The 21,230-nt window shown below is 42.6% G+C and overlaps 2 protein-coding genes across 4 annotated transcripts in view; one reads left to right on the top strand and one right to left on the bottom strand.

Moving 5' to 3' along the window:
• The window catches only part of LOC104019299 (calpain-2 catalytic subunit), a 28,674-nt gene extending 17,101 nt beyond the window's left edge, over window positions 1-11,573 (top strand). Inside the window, exons 11-21 of the mRNA XM_087775949.1 lie at window positions 252-263; window positions 1,728-1,939; window positions 3,275-3,311; window positions 4,186-4,251; window positions 4,822-4,879; window positions 6,536-6,600; window positions 7,733-7,801; window positions 8,401-8,479; window positions 9,502-9,618; window positions 10,111-10,169; window positions 10,843-11,573. Coding sequence (XP_087632075.1) covers window positions 252-263; window positions 1,728-1,939; window positions 3,275-3,311; window positions 4,186-4,251; window positions 4,822-4,879; window positions 6,536-6,600; window positions 7,733-7,801; window positions 8,401-8,479; window positions 9,502-9,618; window positions 10,111-10,169; window positions 10,843-10,866 — 798 coding nt within the window. The 3' untranslated portion in view covers window positions 10,867-11,573. The remainder of the gene's footprint in view (window positions 1-251; window positions 264-1,727; window positions 1,940-3,274; window positions 3,312-4,185; window positions 4,252-4,821; window positions 4,880-6,535; window positions 6,601-7,732; window positions 7,802-8,400; window positions 8,480-9,501; window positions 9,619-10,110; window positions 10,170-10,842) is intronic.
• A 562-nt stretch (window positions 11,574-12,135) lies between these two features.
• The window catches only part of TP53BP2 (tumor protein p53 binding protein 2), a 50,395-nt gene continuing 41,300 nt past the window's right edge, over window positions 12,136-21,230 (bottom strand). For all 3 annotated transcript variants that reach the window (XM_087776492.1, XM_087776489.1, XM_087776490.1), the window contains 4 exons: window positions 20,564-20,697; window positions 19,351-19,517; window positions 15,995-16,194; window positions 12,136-13,217 (listed from right to left, as the gene is read on the bottom strand). In XM_087776492.1, the coding sequence (XP_087632618.1) occupies window positions 13,176-13,217; window positions 15,995-16,194; window positions 19,351-19,517; window positions 20,564-20,697 (543 nt within the window). In that variant the 3' untranslated portion in view covers window positions 12,136-13,175. The remainder of the gene's footprint in view (window positions 13,218-15,994; window positions 16,195-19,350; window positions 19,518-20,563; window positions 20,698-21,230) is intronic.

The following is a 21,230-nucleotide window of genomic DNA, read 5'->3' as shown; positions in this document are numbered from 1 at the left end:
TCTGCGCTGGGCTGTGCCTACAGTGCTTGGGGTGAGCCCCACCTGCCTCCGGGATGGAGCCGGGACCTGAGCCAGCAGGCAGTGTTGGGTGACGTGGGCTCAGCGCCCCTTGAGCTGACTCTTCTTTTTTTTTTTTTTTTTTTTTTTTTTTTCTTTTCCAAGAGTGTGGATGTACCTGCTAACCAGCAATGAAAAATAGCCCTGGAGCTGCCATTCAACAAGCAAATAACTCTCTTCTTTTCTCCTTGCAGGTGCCCCCAGAGGTATGTAGCATGCGTTGGTGGTCAAGGTACAGAGTTGGGACTGAATGGCTTGTGGGAAGAAATGGTTCAGAGGATCCTCCTTCACTGCAGGACAATATTGACTGTGCAGAGTCTAAAGTTAGAGGCCGTTTATTCTGGAAGGGGCCTTGAGCCCATGTTGCATTTTCAAAGCATCTTGGGTTGGGATAAGAGCTCTCTACTGCAGAAACTCACCAAAGCTGCTCTTCCACGGGTCTTCTCCCAGCCCAGACCCAGACCTGTTCCCCCAGAGCACAGCTGCTTTTCTCAGGTTTGCACAGCGTTCATGTTTGACACACAACTAATATTCCAAGGAGGTGTTTATTTTCATTTCCCTAAGCACTGTCTTTATTGGTTTCTCTCTGTTTCTACCTGCACATAGCTAATAGCATGCCCCGGGGATCAGAGAGGGGTGTGCAATGCAGTGATGCCTATAGAATACAAGGCAGAGCTGCAGATGCCTCTGAGCAGTTGCTCCTCAGAGGAACAAGTGAGGTTGAGCAAAATGCCAGGGTAACCTCATTACGGGCCTTGCTGTACCTGCGAGGGTGCATGCAAAGCAGCTGGGGCACCTCACGGCCCCTGAGGCTACGCTCAAACCAGCTGCTGCTATGTAAAACTTGGTTTCATCAGGAAGGAAATGGTGCTGCCAGTTAATTAAATTTCTTACGTATCTTTTGAGTGCTTTAGCAGTACGCTATCAGCTGCTAAGCTCTCACCCCAGTGGTTCAAAAATCTGATTTCCATGAAAAAGAGACTCTAGCTACAGTCCTGTGACCTTTCTTTCCCCCCGAAAGGTGGAATTTTATCTCCTGCCATGGCAGCAGGTCTGGCAGGTTTTGCATTCTTAAAAAATCTGGGAGGACGGGAAGGGGGAGGTTTCTGAACCATGCACATTCCTGATGTTTGCTTCTAGAGCTGAGCTAGCCCACATGTAAGACCCCACACAGAAAAGTTTATTCTGGAAGATGTTACACTCCAAATATCTTTTTATTAGGCATAACTTTTATTCTTGGAGGCCTCCATGAGCAGGCTCTCTGCTTTAATGCAGCCTGACCTCAGAGGCAGAGCTGAGCTCCAGTACCCTGGTGGCACCAGCTCTGGAGACCAGAGGGACGTCGGTCATAAGCCATCTGGCTTTAACGAAAAATAGTTGGTGGAAGAATTTGCCAAAAGTCTTCATAACCCCCATCATCATCTGCAAAACATAAGCATGACCTGAATGATTTATTGAGATGATCTGCAAAACAGGTTTGCACCCACAGCTCAGGAGTACTGTGATGGGATGCACCCGCCTCCTTTCTCTTCTCTCTTTCGGTTCTGTTGAACAGGCATCTCTTCTTTTCCATACATAACTAATTGTCCTATCTATTATATTTTTAATTTTTAAATGAAAATACATGCAAACTATTGGGTTTTTTTCCTTCTTTCTTTGCTTTTCATAAGTTTTCTGGCCAGACAAATATTCATCTGAGCAAAAACTTTTTCCTGACCAACAAAGCAAGAGAAAAATCGAACACCTTCATCAACCTCCGAGAAGTGCTGAACCGGTTCAAGCTCCCTGCAGGAGAATATATCATCGTACCCTCGACCTTTGAACCCAACAAGAATGGGGATTTCTGTCTGCGAGTCTTCTCTGAAAAAAACGCAAACTCCACGTATGTAGCTTTTTTGTAACCATGTAAGAGCGGTATGGGCACACGGGCGATCTCTGGCCCCTCTCGTGAGCGCTGAAGGATGGAGCAGCCCAGGGCTGGGGTACATCGGCTTCCCGCAGGGAGCGGGAAGGAGGCATGTGCAGCCCCCCAGCGTGGATGGGCTTGCGGCAGTTCTTGTTTGTCCCCAGTTTCCCCATGTGCAACTAAGGAAAGTGTGAGTAAACTTAGCAGGAAGGAATGGTGGAATAATAATAATAACAACAACAACAACGTAGTATAATATAACAAATTGTTGCTATTGTTATTGTTATTATTATTATTACCACCAGCCCTACCTGGGCACTCATTTTTAGTTATTGGGCTGTAGGCAGCTGGGTGCCACAGCACAGTTTGGTCTGCGGAGAGAAGAAAACCCTGGGGAGCGGCAGGCTGTGCTCCGCTTGGGAGACAGAAATGCATGTGCTTTCTGCTGTCTGGGAACACACTGACTGCAAGAAATGATCTCACACAGTTGAGATCAGGCTGGAAAAAAATTCAAGCTAGTTGCTCAACCAAATGATACCTTTGATAAAATTAAAATGGGTTTTGATGGAACCGGCTCAAACCACACCGTTAGCTGTGAAGCTGTGAAAAAATTTAGACGTGTCGCATCTTAAAGAGCAGCTGGGCTAAGGCCTTGGGAAGGGCTGTGGGATCTTTCATACTGAGTTCCCTAATTCAAAGCAAGCAAAAACCTTTCTACTATTCTGTAATCTTTTGTTGTGTGTTTCTGTAGCGGTGAGAAAACTGGGACGTGAGTTGTGTGAAGGCACATTCAGCTTTTGATGGGCCCTTAGCAGTGCTTCTGCACCATCCGTAGGTGTGATGCTCCCACAGCAGCTGGGGGACAGCATGAAACACTTCTTCTCCCACTCTGTCACGTCTGAATGACTTTAAGTCTCTCACCTTTGCTGTTTTAAAGGAAAAAAAGAAAAAAAAAAAATACTAGATAGAAGTTCGATTTGCACCCAAGAGCCTGGTCCTGGGCTGGGGTCTGTAGGCATTGGCACTAAGTGACCCAAAGAGTTATGTCTGACCCAAAATCCTGTCTGTACTCTGCAGGACGTTGCACAGTTTGTAATGTGTTTTGAAACTCTTGTTGCCGTAGCTGGCAAAATACTGCTTTCGCTGGTGTTATGCAGTGTCTGTGGTTGATTTAATCCAGTAACCTCTGAGCTTTGAACGTTCATCGTTATTCCCGTAATTTAAAGAATCTCTCTTTAAGTGAAACTTGAAGCAAGGGCATCAGAAAAGTGACTTGTTTGGGTTTAAATATTGATTTCTTTATCTTTCTAGGGTTATTGATGATGAAATTGAGGCCAATTTTGATGAGGTACATCTTAACTTATATGTTTTAAATTAAGATCATTTTGTCGTAAGTAAGTGGGGTTGGAGTGCCTGTTCCCTGTGCAGGGCAGCGTTTCTCTATAGGCGGTGTCAAGAACTGTTGTCCCACTTTGGAAACGGATCTTTTAATATCCGTAGTTGAATGTCCAGCAAATGGAAACATCATAAGCAATAATGGAAACACGCGTTGTCCCTTATCCAGAGTGGTGAGCTTGGGCTTGCCAGGTAGAGGAGACCAGGTACTCTCTGCAGAGGTAACTGGAGCCACGGGAAATTCCTTGGGATGTCCAGGAATCTGGGAGTGCAGCCCTTTAGCCATAGGGCTGGTTTTGCACGTGATGTTGTTTCCATGAGTAAGAAGTGGCTCACCATATGTTTAGTCTTCCTGGAGCTGGGGATGTTTCGCCTACTAATGCATCTACCACTCTGTGTGGGTTGGTGTTTTTTTTTTTTTCTTTTCTTTTCTTTTTTTTTTTTTTCCCCCAGGATGAGAACTATATTGTGCTTGCTTTTCTTTAGTGAAGACAGCTAGTCCAACAGTAGTAGTAGTAGCAGCAGCAACAGTGAAATTCTGAATTTGGTAGTGATTTTTTAAATAAAATAAAGAATTTTTTAAATCTTTGTTTGTTTGTTTGTTTTTGTAAAAGCCATTGTAAAAGTTCTTAATTCCTGCAGTGTTTGCAACACCAGCATTTTGAGGCACCCCTGAAAATATAAAACTGATTAAAATCAAAGTAAAAGCACTCTGTACCTTCAACTTTGCCATTTAAATTGTGTTTTACTAGGGGCAAGGAAATGCATTAAGTCCTTCTTGGGCAGAAAAGTTCCTCCTTTCCATATGCTCTGTTTCTCTCTCCTAGACTGAGATCAGTGAAGATGACATCGAACCCAGCTTTAAAAAGCTTTTCGGACAGCTCGCGGGAAGTGTGAGTATTTTCCTGATAACATCTTCCTGATAAGTTGGGTGAGCGGGTAAGAGAGACACCTCCCCCAGGCTGGAGCTTAATTCTTGTGCCAAGTCAGATCTCGAGCATGTGCATAATTCTGCATGCAAAAATCTGTGTAGTTACCCGTCTGCTTACACAACGGATTTGTGAGTGCTCCTGGCAAACAATCTCTGCTCTCTTTGAACTGCAGGCTCGACTTTTATCTCTGCAGGTCCCTAATTCTGTCCTTCGGGTAGAGCATTTGGTGCAGGCTCCTGGGTCCCTCTGGGAGATGATGAGGCCTGGGCTGGGCCTTCTCCCCAGGCTGCTCCCGCCTGCCCGAGGGCTCGGGCAGACCCCACAGCCCAGTGTGCTAATGCCTGGGAACTGGTGGTGCTCCTGGGAATGAGCGGTGGAGAGAGCTTACCACTTGCGTTTCCATCCAAGGGAAACTTGAACTCCAAGGGATGTTTGAACTTGGCCAACTCACCCAAAGGAGTCAGAGTTCAGCTGCTTATGAGATGGTGTCTGCAGCTCACAATGAAGAGCTTATTTTCCTCTTTTCCACAGGACGCAGAGATCTCCGCCTTTGAACTGCGCAGCATCTTGAATAAAGTCATGGCTAAACGTAAGTACCTTCCTCTGACTGCATCTTCAGCTGGCCACCAGCAGGTTTCCAGTGTGGCTGTGAGAGCACAGAGCAGAGCACTGACCTGGGCAGAGCCAAACCCCTGGGCTCTGCTCCAGACCTGTGGCTTGGCTCTCTGTATGGCCACGGCCACGTGCTATCTCTGCTCCTTCAGGGGGCTGCGGAAACGCTGGGGCTGTGCCCGCGCAGAAGGTGTGTTTTACAGGATGTGTGCCTTGGCAGGGTGCATATGGGTGCCTTTTATCCCAGCATCTGCTACTGGGAATTGGCTGCCAGGAAGATGGACGGATTTGATTAATGCTTGATAATAATCAAGAGAAGGTATTGCTGCTACTTTAGTATTGAACAACTCAGGATTCAAACAGTAGCCCAGCAATGCTCTGGGGTGTCCCTGAGCAGAGGAGAAACTTCGAAACTCTGGGCTTTTTTTTTTCTGTGAAGTGATTCAGAGCTTGGCTCTGCATTATTTTCCTTTCCACTAAACAGTGCTCGAGAAATAAGTGCTTGGAGAAGTAAGTGTCTCTTTAATTTCCAAAAGTGAAATCTTAGCCAGGTAGCCAGGACTGTGTTGTATGTCTGTGTGCACCAGCCAGTTAGCAATCATGTATTGCTGGTTACTAAGCTTGATTTGATGTTCTTCCCTTGCATGAAGCTACCTACCACTGACCTGCAGAGGTCAGAAGTCCCTGTTGTCCACAAAAGTCCACCCTTGTCTTTGCAGGTAGACAATAAGGGCAGGAAAGCTTTATCTCTGTCTCTTGCTTCTGTAGCACACCTACAAACCAGATGAACTGGGCTGCTTGCTTGGGGAAACATCACAGCTAACTTTCACCCTAAGTCTCTTTGTCAGGAAATCAGAGGGCCGCTTATTAGCATCCATTTGCCCGCTTCAGTGCTGTGTCCCTCTCCTGTGCCAAACAAGGACCATCTCGTGACCCTTTGCCAAGAGCCTTGTAGTTCTTGCTCATGTGCCCTCCCACCTAAAGCTCTCCCTCGCTGGCGAGTCCTGACCCCGCTCACCACGCCTCTAAGTGAGCGCTGCTTCCCGCTCTGCTGGATGCAGAGGAGTTGGCAGAAGGCGTAGCTTACCCCGGCGCGGGTACCTCACCAACATCAGGCGACGGTTTCCCATCCAGCGGTTGAGGGAACTGGGGGGTTATCTGTACGCAGGTATCCTGACTGCAGCTCTACAGGCATCGCGTCCTGCACAGTCTGCACTGCACTAGGTGCTTGCCAGATCCCAAAGGCTTCGGATGATATTAATAATTGCCAGAGCAGGAGGCAGGCATCCCCTGCTGCTCCCTGCACTCATCTGGCCCAGACTGTGGCAGCGATACAGCTGGACACCTATTCCCAGGGGAGGATTTGAAGTAGGCAGTGGGTTGCCATAGAGTAACTAGCAGGTGTAGATTACAAACAACGTAGAGCACTAAGCACACATTATGTAGAAGCAAAAAACCACACCAAAATGAAAAAGTCATCTTGCCAGTTGCAAAGGAAGCCACCGATGACACAGAAGCAAGGGCTTCTCTGTAGGCTGAGGGTATACGCTGGTTGCGGAGCTCATGAGCTATTTAGGAACGTGCTGTGGTGCAGCATGCGATGATAATCCTGTCTTTTGCTCTTTCTTTACAGGCCAAGATATTAAATCTGATGGCTTTAGTATTGAGACGTGCAAAATAATGGTTGACCTGTTAGATGTATCCTTTAAGGCTGTTCCTAGAAGATATTCTTCTGCCTGTGCTGGAGTAGGTGAGCTGCTGCCTTTGCAGTGGCGGGTCCATACTGACGTACTAGTGACTCCTGAGGTGGAGAAGCTGGTTTTACCGTCGTTCCCCTGAATAAAAATGGTAGCCCTTCTTACTGCTGCTGACCGTGGCACATGCATTCTCCCAGGCAGCGGGGAAAATCCATTTTCAGACAGGACTATCTGCTTTGAAGACTTCCCAGCTGTTGCATGTTTGGTTTAGCCAGGGACAAAGTGGTGTTTGTGCTGGGAAAAGGCACTTGGCTCTCAGCATGGTGTGGATCGCCTTGGCTGTGGAGTTTGAACATTGCATTTCACGGCTTTGTTATCTGGCTGGAGTTGGTAATGGCATTGTAAAGCCATGAGGACTTAGAAAATGAGGGAAACAAATACAGGAGCCAGAGAGTATGCTGGCTTTTAGGAGATTCTACGCGTAAGAATAAGAGCAAAGGTGTAGGATGAAGGATTCAAGTCTAAGAATAGTTGTGTTCAGCTTCTCTGTGCAGTGGGAGTTGAATTGCATAGTCAGAAAAAAGGAAAATTACCAAAACAGAATGATGCTCTGCTATAATTTGGTGTAAAATATGGCAGTTCGTAGGGTCTCCTTAGCGGTTTTTGGGAGCGATGCAATGACCAGGTTCTTTTGTTAGCTGTTTGTGCAAGAACTTAAGTTCTCCAAATAGCAGGCTTGGTTGTGGCTTTTCCTGTTTGTAATCCAGGCTTAGGACTCACGCTCCTGTAACTGCAGGTGTTGAGCCAACTACACAGAACAAAATGGCATCATCTCGGCTGTTTTATACATGTATTGAAAAGGGAGAGAGAGCTACCAAAGGAGGAGCAGAAAGAGCTTCTGAACTGATGACAGTTTAAATGAATCAATCATCTTATTGATTTAGAAAGGCATCTTGGACAGCAGTTGGGTATTCAACAGGATGAGTCCTTCAGAGAGGACTTCCATCCTTTTCTTAACTGCAATTTTTTATTTTTTAAGTATTAAGTCACAGCTGCCCATGTAAGTAAACCGAGCACAGGGAGGGGAAACCCCTTTTGCTTCCCTCCAAAGAGATTCCCTTAACTCAGAGAAGAATGACGGGAGTGGTAAACTGGGACTGAAGGAGTTCCACACCCTCTGGACGAAGATTCAGAAATACCAGGTAAGACAGCCTTTTTGGGAGAACACGCAATCAAATGTAGAGGTGGCTGTAGGCTGATTTGCCTCTTACGATGCGTGCAATCCCAAAGTCGCTTCCCAAAGCAGGGACTCTCGCTTCAGCTGACGATGCATTTGTGTCCTCAGTCCCCCAGGTTTTGTCCCTTGGAGTCCAGGGGTGCGACTGCTTGTCCTTCAGGCACTTGGAGAAGGGCTGAGGGAGAGGCTGCCTCTCCTCCTGCCTTACTCTCAGAGGGGCTTCTGGTTTGTTTTGACTCACGTCCAAATACATTTAGCCTTCCCACTTAACAGTGCGAGTTTGGTGTCAGTCTTGCTGCTTGCTTTGGTGGCAGTAGTGCCATTTTGCATGGGCGTTCAAGGAATTCGTCAGAGTCTTTATCCACTCTGGCTGTTGCATTAAAAAGACTCACTTTCTAAAGCTGCTCTTAGACGAAGTTGGGGATGAGTACCTGGTCCTTCAGACAAATGTTGCAAACAGTCCAGAACATGCAGGCTGCATTTCAAAATATTTGACTTTCGACTAAAGCCAAAACACGCTCTGAATTATTGACAAGTTTTGACTTTGGGTTTGGTGTTCTGCAGAAAATTTACAGGGAAATTGATGTGGATCGATCCGGTACAATGAATTCGTATGAGATGAGGAGAGCACTGGAAACAGCAGGTATTTATATTGGTCTGTCTCTTTTTAGGACTATATCGGTTTCAAGCTGGGTTGACAGATGCTCACTAGTCTCCTGTAGACCACTTGTAAGCTGAAAAATCCTCTGAACTGAAAGGCCCCCATTTAATCTAGATGCTCAGCCTCGGCTCTTGTCTTTGTAGCAGCGTCTTGCCATGCAGCCACACTAAAAGCATCTCAAAGGAGTGACGGGTTTGCAGTTATTTTCTTTAGTGACTAGCTTTTGGAGAAGCACAAATAGCTGCAACAATCTGGCCTCCCAACAGCATACTCTTGTCTTTCCGTGAATCTCTCTGGGTAGATGTGGGCTTGGCATGAGCTGGTAAAACTGGGATATTGTGACCTAGGGAATGGAAGTGGCTTGACCAAGGGGTGATGCTCACAAGAGCCTTAAAAGAAGAGTCAGTTTGCTACTGCAACCGCTGAAAAGCAAATCTGAGTTATGATGGCGAGTGAGGGGGGGAATCACAGAGCCATACGATCCCGAATTAACTTACTGATCTTCTGGGGCCATCTTAACGTCCGCATTTGGGTTCCCTGGGGATGTCCCCTCCGGTCCCCACATAAGATGAAGCAGCATTTCTTTTTGTCCCAGCGTTTAGATACTCTTTGGAAATAGAGACCCATTTGCCCACAGAAAGCCACTGCTTCATCTCGGGTCTCGGTGGGCTGAGTCTGGCAGCCGCCTCGTCACCCAGGGAAGGACCACGAGCTGGAGCAATTGGCCGTGTCCCCCGGGAAAGAGGAGTGCAGGTGTGGGAGCACACGTGGCAGGAAGAACGCATGTGACCTAGGCACAGCTCTCAATCACTCCAAGTACAGAAGGGCTTCTTGGGAGTTTCCAAAATGGAGTAAATACTCTTAAAATTTGAGAAGTTAACCAAAAGTAGCTAACTGAATTTCTGGCAGTGTATAAGGTCGGGGCTTTTTTGTTTGTTGGAGCTTTTTTTTTTTGCATTTTTTCTTCCCCTTCTTTTTTAAATCCTTGACATTTGTGTTTTTAGGGTTCAAACTGAACTGCCAGTTACATCAAATCATTGTGGCTCGTTTTGCTGATGAGGACCTCATCATTGACTTCGATAACTTTGTCCGGTGTTTGATTCGGCTGGAAACCTTGTTCAGTGAGTACATGCTTAATGACTAGACAGACTCTGTTGCTTTGTGTTTTCAAGTCCAGGGTAAGTTATTCAGGAAACTTTGTACTGGAACCAAAGTGACTTCAAAGCTGAGCTATAAATCTGGCAACCCAGTCTGCACACTCTTCCACCTAGATCTAGAACTAGTTTTTTTAGGCCAGACTGCTGAACCAGAGCCAGACAGTCTTCCAGGCAAACAACTGAATGTTGATTTAAAAGAAAAAAAATCTGAACACTTATAGATTGACAAATAGTGTTAGTTTTACAGACTGAATCATTAAAAATATTCAGTCTCATTCTTGCACAGAAGCATGCAGTGACTTTAGAGTGGCACTTTCTGGTTTGAGGTGTAGACCGTTGTGATAGATTTTAGACTGTGGGACTAAATTTGGTTTTGATGCTGAAGCACATGGAAGGGGAAGGCTTTCCAATTAGTTCCCATATTCATCCCTGTCTGTCATCTCTCTCCTACCACAGAAATGTTTAGAAAACTGGATACAGAGAAAACTGGAACAATAGAATTGAACCTTGTTAATGTAAGTTCATTTAGCTCCAAAACGGTTATTGTCATCTTTTTTGGGGGGGGGGAGAAAAGGGGTTAACGGTACAGACTGTCCTGCTCCATTCTGACTGATTATGGCTGGTTATATGTATTTACATATATGCTGGATTTATATAGCGTGTGTATTTATAAGCAGTCTTAAGAAAAGGCTACCCTTTTTTAAAATGTACGTACATCACATTGTGTTCTCTAACAGACAAGGTTACTTGAACCAGAAGCCACTTATCCCTTCCTGGCAGTAATTTTGGCTGATACGTATGCAGGTTTCTTCCCTGCCTTTTCTGTCAACAACAGGGTAAAACGTAGGTGCAGGAGTGACTCATGGTATTGACCATGCCTGCTTCTTTGTGCACCATGTGTGCCCCGTAGAAAGGACTAAGTTCAGAGAAAACTACCCTCCTCCATGTGTTTGACTTGCTTATTACCTGAACGTAACTTATTGCTGGATCTAAATGAGGCATGTGCAAATCATCCCAAAACTCTTCTGACTTACATGAGATATAAATTTAAATCATTCAAGAAAGATCCTAAAATTACTTCTGTAACAACAGACTTTCTTCCTCATGCTAGAAATAGGAACATGCATACTTGCTACAGGTATTTTTACCGAACTTAACCGTGGGCCGTTTTCCTCTCTCTTGTTATAGTGGCTGTGCTTTACTGTCATTTGAGCCACTGACATCCGCTTGAGAGACCTCAAAAAGAGCAAGATCAGGTGAAGATAATCAAGCAAACATACAAGTGATATCCTAACGTGAATGTGCCTTAACTTCTGCATGGCAAATTTTGCACACAGTTATAAGAAGGAAAGCATTCTACTTCAACAACAGAAGAATCTGCACCCTCATTTTTATGGGTCTGACAGTCTTTATCTACTACTACATATCCTCTGTACAAAAGCTTTAATTTAGTATAAATCCTCAGTATAACTTTTGAAAATACTGCTTTGCTAATATCTTTGTATTTAAGGTGTTTTACATGACTTCTGGAAGAAAGCTCATTACAGCTTGACAGTCTGGTTTAGTGAGTGCTGTTTGAAGCACAGCTCCGCTCCATCCTGCATATCTGAAACTAGAAAAGGGCTGGTATTGCATAGCTCTGAATAGAGGCGGTTAGGTAAGCTACGGGTACCTTGTATGCTTTCTGTCAAGCCCCAGGATTATTCTGGTTAAATATTCTTTGAAGAATTTGAGTAGCACGTACCTGTTTGACAAAAATGAAGGACAAGTCTTTCCATCCTAACCATTGATGTGCCTGTTGGCAACCAGACTCTTCCAAGAGAAAGCCCATGCTCTCAGGTGGGATTTTAACTGCCTGTACCTTGTTTATCTTCCTTTGAAATTCAAGAAAGTATTTAAATAAAAACAGTAGAAATAAAGTTTGCAGGACTGTTATTCCTTCTGCAAGTAAGCACCTTTTTTTCTTACAGATGGATCATCACAGAGCATCTGCAGAGCTTTCATTGTCAGGAGCAGACTATGTTGCCTTTTAAAGGGGAAAAAACAGCATTCTGGAGCTGCCTTGGCACTGACAGGCACCCTGGCTGTGTGTCAGTTAATGAAATGTTAGCTAGTCTGATACTTTAAAAGATTAACGCTTGAAAAACTAAAGGTTTCCAAGAAAGGTAATTGATACTCTATACCCCATACCCAACCTATTGAAATCATAAGGCTGTGAACACAATAGTTTGCTGCTTCCAGGAGTTCTCACTACAGCTGGCTTAAGTTTGCCCACCTGAGGAATTGTGTCATCCTTCCAACAAACAATTCCTTGTATTTATGGGCACCTTTTCAGAAAGCAGCAAGGACTTACCTAGTAGGAAAACATGAGCCTGAAGGGTGAGGCAGTGAGACACTTCATAAATACCCTTAAGGAAAGATTTGATCCTCTCTATTAAATAGTGTTTGTTATCAAATGATTATTCCTGAATAGACAGATATAAAGGATAGTTCCAGGGGAAAGGCTTTATTTGGAAAATACTCATACCAAGTTTGTTTTTCTTAAGTATGTCCCTTAGCTTTAAAGGTTAACAAACGTTATATGCACTACAGATCTGGCTTAACTTCAAATGCAGACAGACTGTCTTGAACCGGGGGGGGAGGAGGGGTTCAATTTAATACAGAGAGTAGCTGAATGTTTGTAACATAGACAGCAGTGTATCTTACTGTTAATATTTTCAGATGGTCTAATAAGAACTCGACACTAAAATACCCAGAGTTAAAGCTTAAGAGGAGACAAAAGTTTAATGGTATCACAGTCACGTAAAAACAAGTCAGTCGTCAAGGACTACAGAAAGTTTCTACACTTAGTTTTCAAAGTACAAAACACAATAAATACATGAGGCTCTTTGTAAAAAGAGGAATCTAAAACTACATTGTCTGTTACAGCACGTAATATTTTGAATACATGGAATTCCTAAGATGCTACAGCATTTTAAAAGTTATTGCTTAATGGATTGGTCACATGGTTGTCACCATTCAGATGCACTTCGGTTTAGCTTCTTTAACAAATGTTCTGCTTCCAGCAATAAGCATTTGGGTGCTGTGCACGTACTTTATTTTAATTTCTCCCATCTGGAAAAAGCCTCGGGATAAATTTGGACAAAGCCAAGCTGTCTGTTTCATGATGATTCCTTCCACGGTAAATTTAAAAGGTCCTTGTATTTAATGCAGAAAAATGTGAAATTCTTTTCTGCCATATTTGAAGAAATCAGAGTGGGTACTTGAACGTAATGGCTTGCTTAGACCAAAGGCAGCAGAATTTCATTTGCTTGTAAGCATTATTTCATCTTGTAGAATGCCCTCATCCATTTGCTAATGCATCAATCCTTCATTTGTTTTCAAAGCACATTCTTCATAGCTTTCAAATTACATTGTCATTGAAATAAGTCTCATGATATTGGAACCAACACAAAATGAATTTATTTTTTTTTGTAAGTCATCCATGATTAGTACTTCAAGAATCTGGCTTCTGTACTATTTCATGCCAAGCTTCTTTGTCTAGGTTTAATCCTTGGATACAGCTGAGGGTAAAATAGAAAGGAGATTTAAAATTTTAGTGCTTTAAAAGGTTACTTTTTTTTAAAAAAAGAAAAAAAAAAAAAGAAAAACCTCTCTTTCAGTGCTACAATTCTAATGTCATCTCTAGCAACAAAAGCATGGTTATAAAAAAAAACACCCAGAGCACCAGCAAATATAAATTTAGCATTCTTAGGCAAGCTTAAAAAATACTAACCATGTCAGTACACAAGGAAGGCATTGAACAGCACATAATTCAGTGCCTTCAGCTCTACCCAGATGGGTGGGCTAGGAAAAGCATGTGGCTTTGTAACTCAAGAGACTTTTGTGTTCAGAGAACTATAGGATTTTTCCCTGGTTTATAAATGGAAATAGAGAGGTATTAAAGTCTGGTTTGCTTTCTCTCTCTCTCAATGGCTATCAACCCTTACATATCTATAGCTTTGGGCAAACTGCAAACATCTGGCTGCGTAAGGACCGTGGAACTGCAGGAGTTGTGCTTTACTTAGTGGATAGTGGGTGGTCAGTTAAACTCATTTAACTGGCCAGCAGTAAATCAGTAGTTGCCACCCTGTGGCCCTTGAGCTGTGCGCTATTCCCACATTCTGGCGACACACATAGAGGTACGGAGACTGCCTCAGCCTCAGGGTGATGATTGATGGAACACAGCTCGACACAGCACGTAGCAGTGCCGAGATGCTTGGGAAGCTCTTGGCTCCTACTTGCAAAGGGCTTTGGGAACAACTACTGTTCTGCAAAGCACGGCTACTGGTATATATAGATAGAAGGATACACTTCATACAGTTAGGGAAGATGAATCCTCCGTGCTCTAAACGGCAATGCATGTCTACATGACATCCTGGGTTTTTTCAACTGAAGTTCTCCTTAAAGATGCTGCCTTCTCTCTTCAACCAGACTCTGGCTTTCTTCTTTTTCATAGGCAGATAACGATTAAGAGAAGACCAACAACTTCACCCATAAGGTTTGTCTCAGCCCGCTATGATTTCACCACTAGCAGACATGAAGTCAGTCAGTCAGTTACAGTAGCATAACACCTGACAGCGTTCAAAAAGGTTTTGTTTGGTATTAAGTCAGTATTTGACGGTATTATCTTACTTGCATTCAGTTTTAGAGCTCTCACACAGCTTAGGGAGCTAGTGAGTCCCTAAGAAGGGTAGAGTACTGATGCAAATAATTTCATCCTTTCCTTGTTTTTATTCAGTGCACCTAACTGCAAAAGGATAAAGCAGCTGTGATAAAAATACAACTTAGTATAAGAATATATTAAACTACCAAACATTTTCCTCTGTGCTGAACATCTTAGCCTAGATTTCAGCTGCTATATTAGGAGTCCAGTAATTGCTTTTGAGAATAACCACAGAATACTTCGGTAGCAGTACTAGAATGACTGGACAGACGCAAGAGCAGAACAGTTAATACTGGGCTTGGGAAGTTTTCCCCAAAGGTTCTGTTGGGATTGTGCTGCGCTTAGAAGGACGAGTTGTGATCCCCAGTCTAAGCTATATTGCCTTGTGCTTTTTATTACAGAAGCACAGGTGCTCCTCGTGTTCTTACACACCTGTGCTCAGGCTGAGTACGCAAGCTTATCAAGAAGTAGCACAGGCACAATTCACCCTAGGGCAGGAAAAAAAGCTGCCATTTCTGACCTTATTGTGCAGGGCTGATGGCTGCTCTCCATTTAGAAATGTTTATGTTTGGAAAGGAAAAAACTGAAAAGAAGTATTATGTTACAGAGAATTTTGTAATACATTGTGGATAGGCCTGACCTGAAAGTGATACAGAAATGAAAACTGATTTTGCATTAGATATCGTCACTCTGCAAATCTAACCAGTTTAAGAGTAAGGATTATCTGCATGAGGAAGGAGGTTCAGCCTCTTTCAAGCATCATACATCAATCAGCTAAAATTCACAACGGTTAATCTTTTAGCATTGGCAGAACCTCTTATCTCCAGCAGCTGGGCAACTGGATATGTAGAAAAAAGCTTAATGGAATTTTTATACATGTGTCCATCTGCTATAATTTTCTAGCAACTCAGCCATGAGGAGAAATATGGGGACATAATGGAAAATATCTATTATTTCTATACAGTTCTTTTTAATAAAAGAGGTAGTACAGAAGGCGATGAGGAAAGGAGAGGCCATTAATTTAAGGCCTTTGACATATGGTTAAATATTACTTAAAGAGCATAGAAGAAAACAAAGATCTGCTTTTATTTGGCAATCTGATCTTTTTCAACTAGGAAAAAGATAACCATAGAATTTTGCTGTGTTTGTCTTAAAACTCTCTGTGAAACCATCTGGGATCACAAGGTGCACTGTGTACACCTGGACAGGGAAGGACTCGTGACTCATTCTTCATACAAGTTTCAGATCTTAAGGCCCTTTGTGCCAGCCTAACACTTTCTAACAGAGGGGAAACCCAGTTCTGTTCACGTGCTTAACAAAAAGCTTATGCACGTCATGGTCAGATAAAAGGTTTTTTTTTCCTCTAAGATGGTGACACAAGGTTAGTATTAGCAGGGTGGTTGATACATGTTGTTCTTTTACGCACGCATTAATATAATCTGTGTTAAGTATCTAAACAGAGGGTGTTAACCCACTCTGCCAAGGTATTCAACTCCCCAAAGGAATAAATGGAGAACTTCAGCTCCTTCCTCCTGACTTCTGAAATTGCCCCAACTTAGATGCATGAGAATAATGCTGTGTATACTCCACAAAGTGGGGTGGGTTTTTTTGATTCCAGAAATATCGAGGACTCACCCCTAGCAGGTTGCGGGGAACATAGCCTTCCTTGTCATTCAGCCGTGCCCACCACCACTCAATTTCATCTTCATCTTCCCGGCGCAGGATTGTCATGCAGTCTCCCTCTTTCATCGAGAGCTCATCATCATTCTGAGCCTCATAATCCCAGAGTCCATAAATCACTCCTTTGTTCATTATTCCCATTTTCTCCTGGACTCCTGTAACATTAAAAACACAGAGCAGCTCAATACAAAATTAAAAAAAAAAAAAAAGACAATAGTTGGAAAGACTGCTGTACTCCTGCTGGAGAGCAGTCCAGAAAAAACCAACCAAACAAAAAACCCCACCAAAAACCCACAAAACAAAACACACTCAACCTTGATTCCTATCACACTTAGCACCTTGTTGTCATCAGCCTACTGAAAGTCAGTCCTGGAGCAGGTGGCACTGCGAAGTTAGCCCTTGCACATGGCAGACAGGTTCCTTCCTTACACATGTTCAAAAAATAGGAGGTAAATGGGGAGAGGAGCACTGATTGCTAAAAGGTGACATTGTCATACTAATGTTCACCCTTCCTACACCTAAGTGATGAGCAAGAAACACTTGTTTGTACTCTTAGTTCATCAGTAATCTCCTTCTGTCAATGGGAGATAGCAATACCTGCTTATGCTGACCACCACTGTCATTTTGCTGCTTGAGATGTCACTTGCCACCCATGCCACTTTATTTCAGAACTTTAAAACAAGCTGCATCTCAGACCTATACCTGGAAGATTTTCTGCTATCTGGCCAGCTGCTTTCAGTTAACTCAAACACTTTTATCTCAGCAGTTCTTAATTTCCACCACTATTTTAATTATTCTAATTATTTTTTTTAAATACTGACTTCAGAAACGCAATTCTGTTAAATTACTTCTGGATCAAGGTGTTTTGGAGTACACACATATGCCTTGCAGATGTTATTTAGAACTTGCTCATCTTACAGCTGTAGCCAAAGGTGAAATTTCTTTCTGTACACATTCCTCAGCTTCTAAGCAGCAAACCAGAAAAGCTATCTTAATCAACTGTTATACAAACTTTCTCTTAGGTAATTATTCCATTTTAAAATACTGAATCCTACTGGGTTTTCTGTTTGGCTTTAGTATTGCCAGGAGCAAAGAGTACGTTACACATCTCGCAAAACTTGTTTCCCTTTCCATCTCTCACCTATTACAAGCTATTGTATAGGATTCTTACCTACGTCTGCTTAAGGAAGCATCTGCTCAAATCAAGTTTTTTATTTCTGCATACCAGCTCATCATATAAAATTAAATTACCTCCACTGCATACTTAGTTCTGCGCAGAGAAACTCTTCCCTTTCTTTGCATTTGGTATAATTAAAGGTTTGGCAAAAGCTGTGCTCTGCACCCATGTGGAAGGTAAGACTAAGCACTGAACATCAAAGTAGACAAAAATGATTCACACAATGGATTTGGTCTTCAAAAGAGGTATTAACAGTCACACCAGGGTAGCAGCACAAGCATGCTCTGAGAGACAGCACAGGCATTAAATCTTAGAAAGTGAAAAATTACATACATAAGCAGCATCAAACTTCTCATTTAATCAACGCTAAAGGACTAGTGGTTTTATTTAAGCCTACCTGTACTTGTCGATGATATTCAATATTGTGCATCATTTACAACAAAAAGGAATTAGGTGAAGAATTACCCTGAGGTTTCTCACCTTACAGACGAGTTTAGAGGGCCAGGTTTTAATGCAGTATCTGTTCTTGAAACAGACAGATACACATCCCCAAACTTCTTCTACAGCAAGAAACAGATTTAGCCAGTGAATGAATGTCTTACTGTAACTATAGGCAACCAGAAACAGTCTGAGCAATAGAATTAATTCCTAATGGAACAATACGGAAATTTGCTAGCTGAAGAGCCAATGTATCAAGAGATACCTTAGTTTCAGTGGTTTCAATTTGCAAAAGCTGGCAATAAGCCAAAGCCTTACGGTCCTTTCAGGACCCATTGAAAAGTATCTCATAACACAAAAAAATCCCAAAGCCAACAAAAAACAGTATCAAGCGAGATCACCAGATGGTGGGTTCAAAAAACCCCACAAACAAAAAGAATGTGTTTCCTCATGCTGTATATAATAAAGCCATGGATCTCCTTCCCACAGGATCTTGTGGGCTGTTTACCTGGATTTAAGAATCAAACAAATTCCTGAAAGAAACCTCTCAAGACCTATTCAACACAAAGATACCATCTCTTAACTCATATGAGTTAAAAACAGAAAGAAATATTGGACGGGTATTACTATTTTTTAATCTAGTCCTACAATCTTCCTTGGGCATTTGCTGTTGATGACCACCATTGGAGTCTGGATACAAAACTAAATGGAATTTTGCTTAGCCCACAGATTTCAACATGAGTTAAACAGGCTTCCTCCCTTCATAGGGAAAACTATATATTTGGCACCAAGAGATACAGTTTTCAAGCTTAGTGAGGACAGCTGGACGACTGTTTTGAAATATGCTGGCTGAGCAGCTTACAGAAACTCTGGTTTTGTGGAACATGCGAGATCTGAAAGGCTGTATTACAGCTTTTTGCATTGCATTACATTGCTATTACTCTAACCTCTTACAGATAGATGACACTCCAGCTGGTAGGTGCCTAGGGGACAAGAACTACATACAAAACATACAGAAAAGTAATTTAAAACCTCATTGACTAATATTCATCACACCCTAGGGGGAATTCATTCTCTCCGTTAAAAGAAAGTTTCCCTGCAGTCTTACTATTTGAATAAAACCTGAATTTAATATGGGATTTCTTTTTAAATGCACGAGAAGAAAAAGGCCAGAAAGATAAAAGTCAAATTCGGTGCTTACTAACCTCCATTAAGGCAGAAACTTGGCAATACCTTTCTTGGTTCTAAAGCGCACATTAAGAAATATTCCTCATTTAAAGACACCAGGTAGCAGATAGGAACTGCCTACTGAGATATCCATACCACTTTTTATTAATGTTAAAAAAAAAAAAAAACCAAAAACTAACAAAAACAAACTTATGTCTTAAGATTCACCTAAATTGTCACCTCACACTACTGTATTTGTCAATGCATGCGCTTAACTCATTTCAAGGTTTTTAATGTAGGGAAACCTTTTGTTACTCAGATCTTCTCTATAGGTTGAATATTATCAAGTTAGTCTCGATGGACCTCATCTTGTGACAAGAAGCTGGCAAAAACCCCTCTCTTTCCAAGAGGAACCCAAGGCATGGGCACACAACTTAAGTGTGCAACTTACCAGTCCTCATCCAGAAACATACTGAAAAGTGCCAGGTGAGTCCCTAGCACACTCCAGAACTCGGCTGTCATCACTTACCATATAAGAACTGGGAGCACTGTGTGTAGCCTTCCTCCATTTCCTCACACTTGTCTGCAGCTGTCTGCATGTCACTGTAGGTCATCGCAAATACAGCTGCACCTGACTCCACCAGGAACTTGCACACCTGCACGTTATTGCAAGATGCTGCACAGTGTAACGGGGTCCTGCAAGCCAAGAAGAAAAAGACGACACATTACTTTTATTGCTCATAGCAGTGCTTACAGACTCCTGGGGGCAAACCACTTTTGTGCATGACCTCCAGCAATCAGTACTGCATTGCTGAAGGCTTCTGACCAGAAGCACTTAACCCAGAATGTCAAGAGCAATTGCTTTTCACAGATAACAGGAGTTACTAAGAGCTGCTTAAGCCCTAAAACAGGGTTTCCATATGGATCTCTAGTTATGCTACCTTTTTGTAGTCCATTAACATTTTAAGAACATTCATTAAGGCAATAAAAATAAAAAAATAAATCAATAATAAAAAAAAAAAATCAGAAATCCTCCTGACATCATGACTCTTACAATCTAGACAATTACTTCAAGACCTGACTTGGTGACAAGTGCAGGTAGTTGGGATAACTACTGAGGCTGAAGGACAACAAAGCATCTTTATTCAGTCTTGGACCTTAGACACTTTTGTTATAGGCAGAAATAATAGTAAAATCACTGCCCCCCCATAGCTTTTTGTAAATAAACTCCCTAGCTACCTGTAAGAAGGATTTGTAACCCATTATCAGTTGCAAGCCTAGTTCATAGGTTGTTGTTTTCTGCTTTGTTTTGTTTTTAAGTTGTCAGGGTATTGGACAAAGAACTGAGGAGAGTTTGCAGGGCTAGATACTGCCCAAAGCATGTGGAAGCTATAGGCTATCACAGAGAGGACATTGGGAATTTCAGCAAACAGCTCATTATGCATAAGCTGTCTTCAATATCTCAAAGAAATAGAGTGATTTCCTGACAAACTGTATCCACCCTACGGGCCTCAGACACACACTTTTTTCATATAGGGAATATTAGTGTAATTTGCCCATTTTCTCCTCTGCACATTCTCATATGATGCCCCACAGAGAACTGCTGTTGCTCTACTGTGGGAAAGCCATTGCCAGCTCTATAGCAGCAAACTGAGGCACCTTGTGAGGGACCTGTAGCAGCCCCCAAGCTGCAGCTCTCTTGTGGAGAGCACCTGTAAGGTACCACTTAAAGAAAGCCTTACCATCCATCGCTATCTGCAGCATTCACGTTCACACCAAATTGCACCAGGAACTTCACGATTTCTGTGTGTCCAGCACACACAGCATTGTGCAATGCAGTAATCCCTTCATCATTGGGCATGCTAGGATCTTCAACCTATTCAGCCAGAAAAGGAGCCATTCACATTCCAGTGAGAATCTCTACAATAAATATCTCTTCACATATAAAAATGAGTTGTCTTATTCTGAAATATGGCCTTGAGCCATATTTGTATGAAGGACATGAGCAACAGGCAGAAAACTGCAGCAGTAAGCAATCTCGCAAGACAACTCACACGTAAGCTTTCAGCCTCCTTTTGATAGTAAGAGCCTAAAGCGGTTCAGAGAAATACTAATCTTGATAACTTAGTAAAAGCATTTATAACAAATTTCTGACATTTGCCTATTTAACTGTAAGAAAAAAATCACGTGGATTTTGCTTATCAAATTATCTGATCATATGCCAGATAGGGGATGAAACACTACACAAGAAATGAGGAAAAAGTTGTCCTGCAAATTTACAGTCTTGATGCTAAATACCCAGTGTGGATTTAACACTTAAAATCAGCCTCCAAGCGGCCATGTCCTGTTAGGACTTATCTCCTCAAGGGCAGATCTAGGTTGTACACTATTATTTTAGCTTCCCCGGTC

This window comes from Nipponia nippon, unplaced genomic scaffold (assembly GCF_047370975.1).
Source record: "Nipponia nippon isolate SJK-2023a ecotype South Korea unplaced genomic scaffold, ASM4737097v1 scaffold_4, whole genome shotgun sequence".
NCBI classification, from domain to species: Eukaryota; Metazoa; Chordata; class Aves; order Pelecaniformes; family Threskiornithidae; genus Nipponia; species Nipponia nippon.
This window is presented reverse-complemented; position numbering and strand designations above follow the sequence as displayed.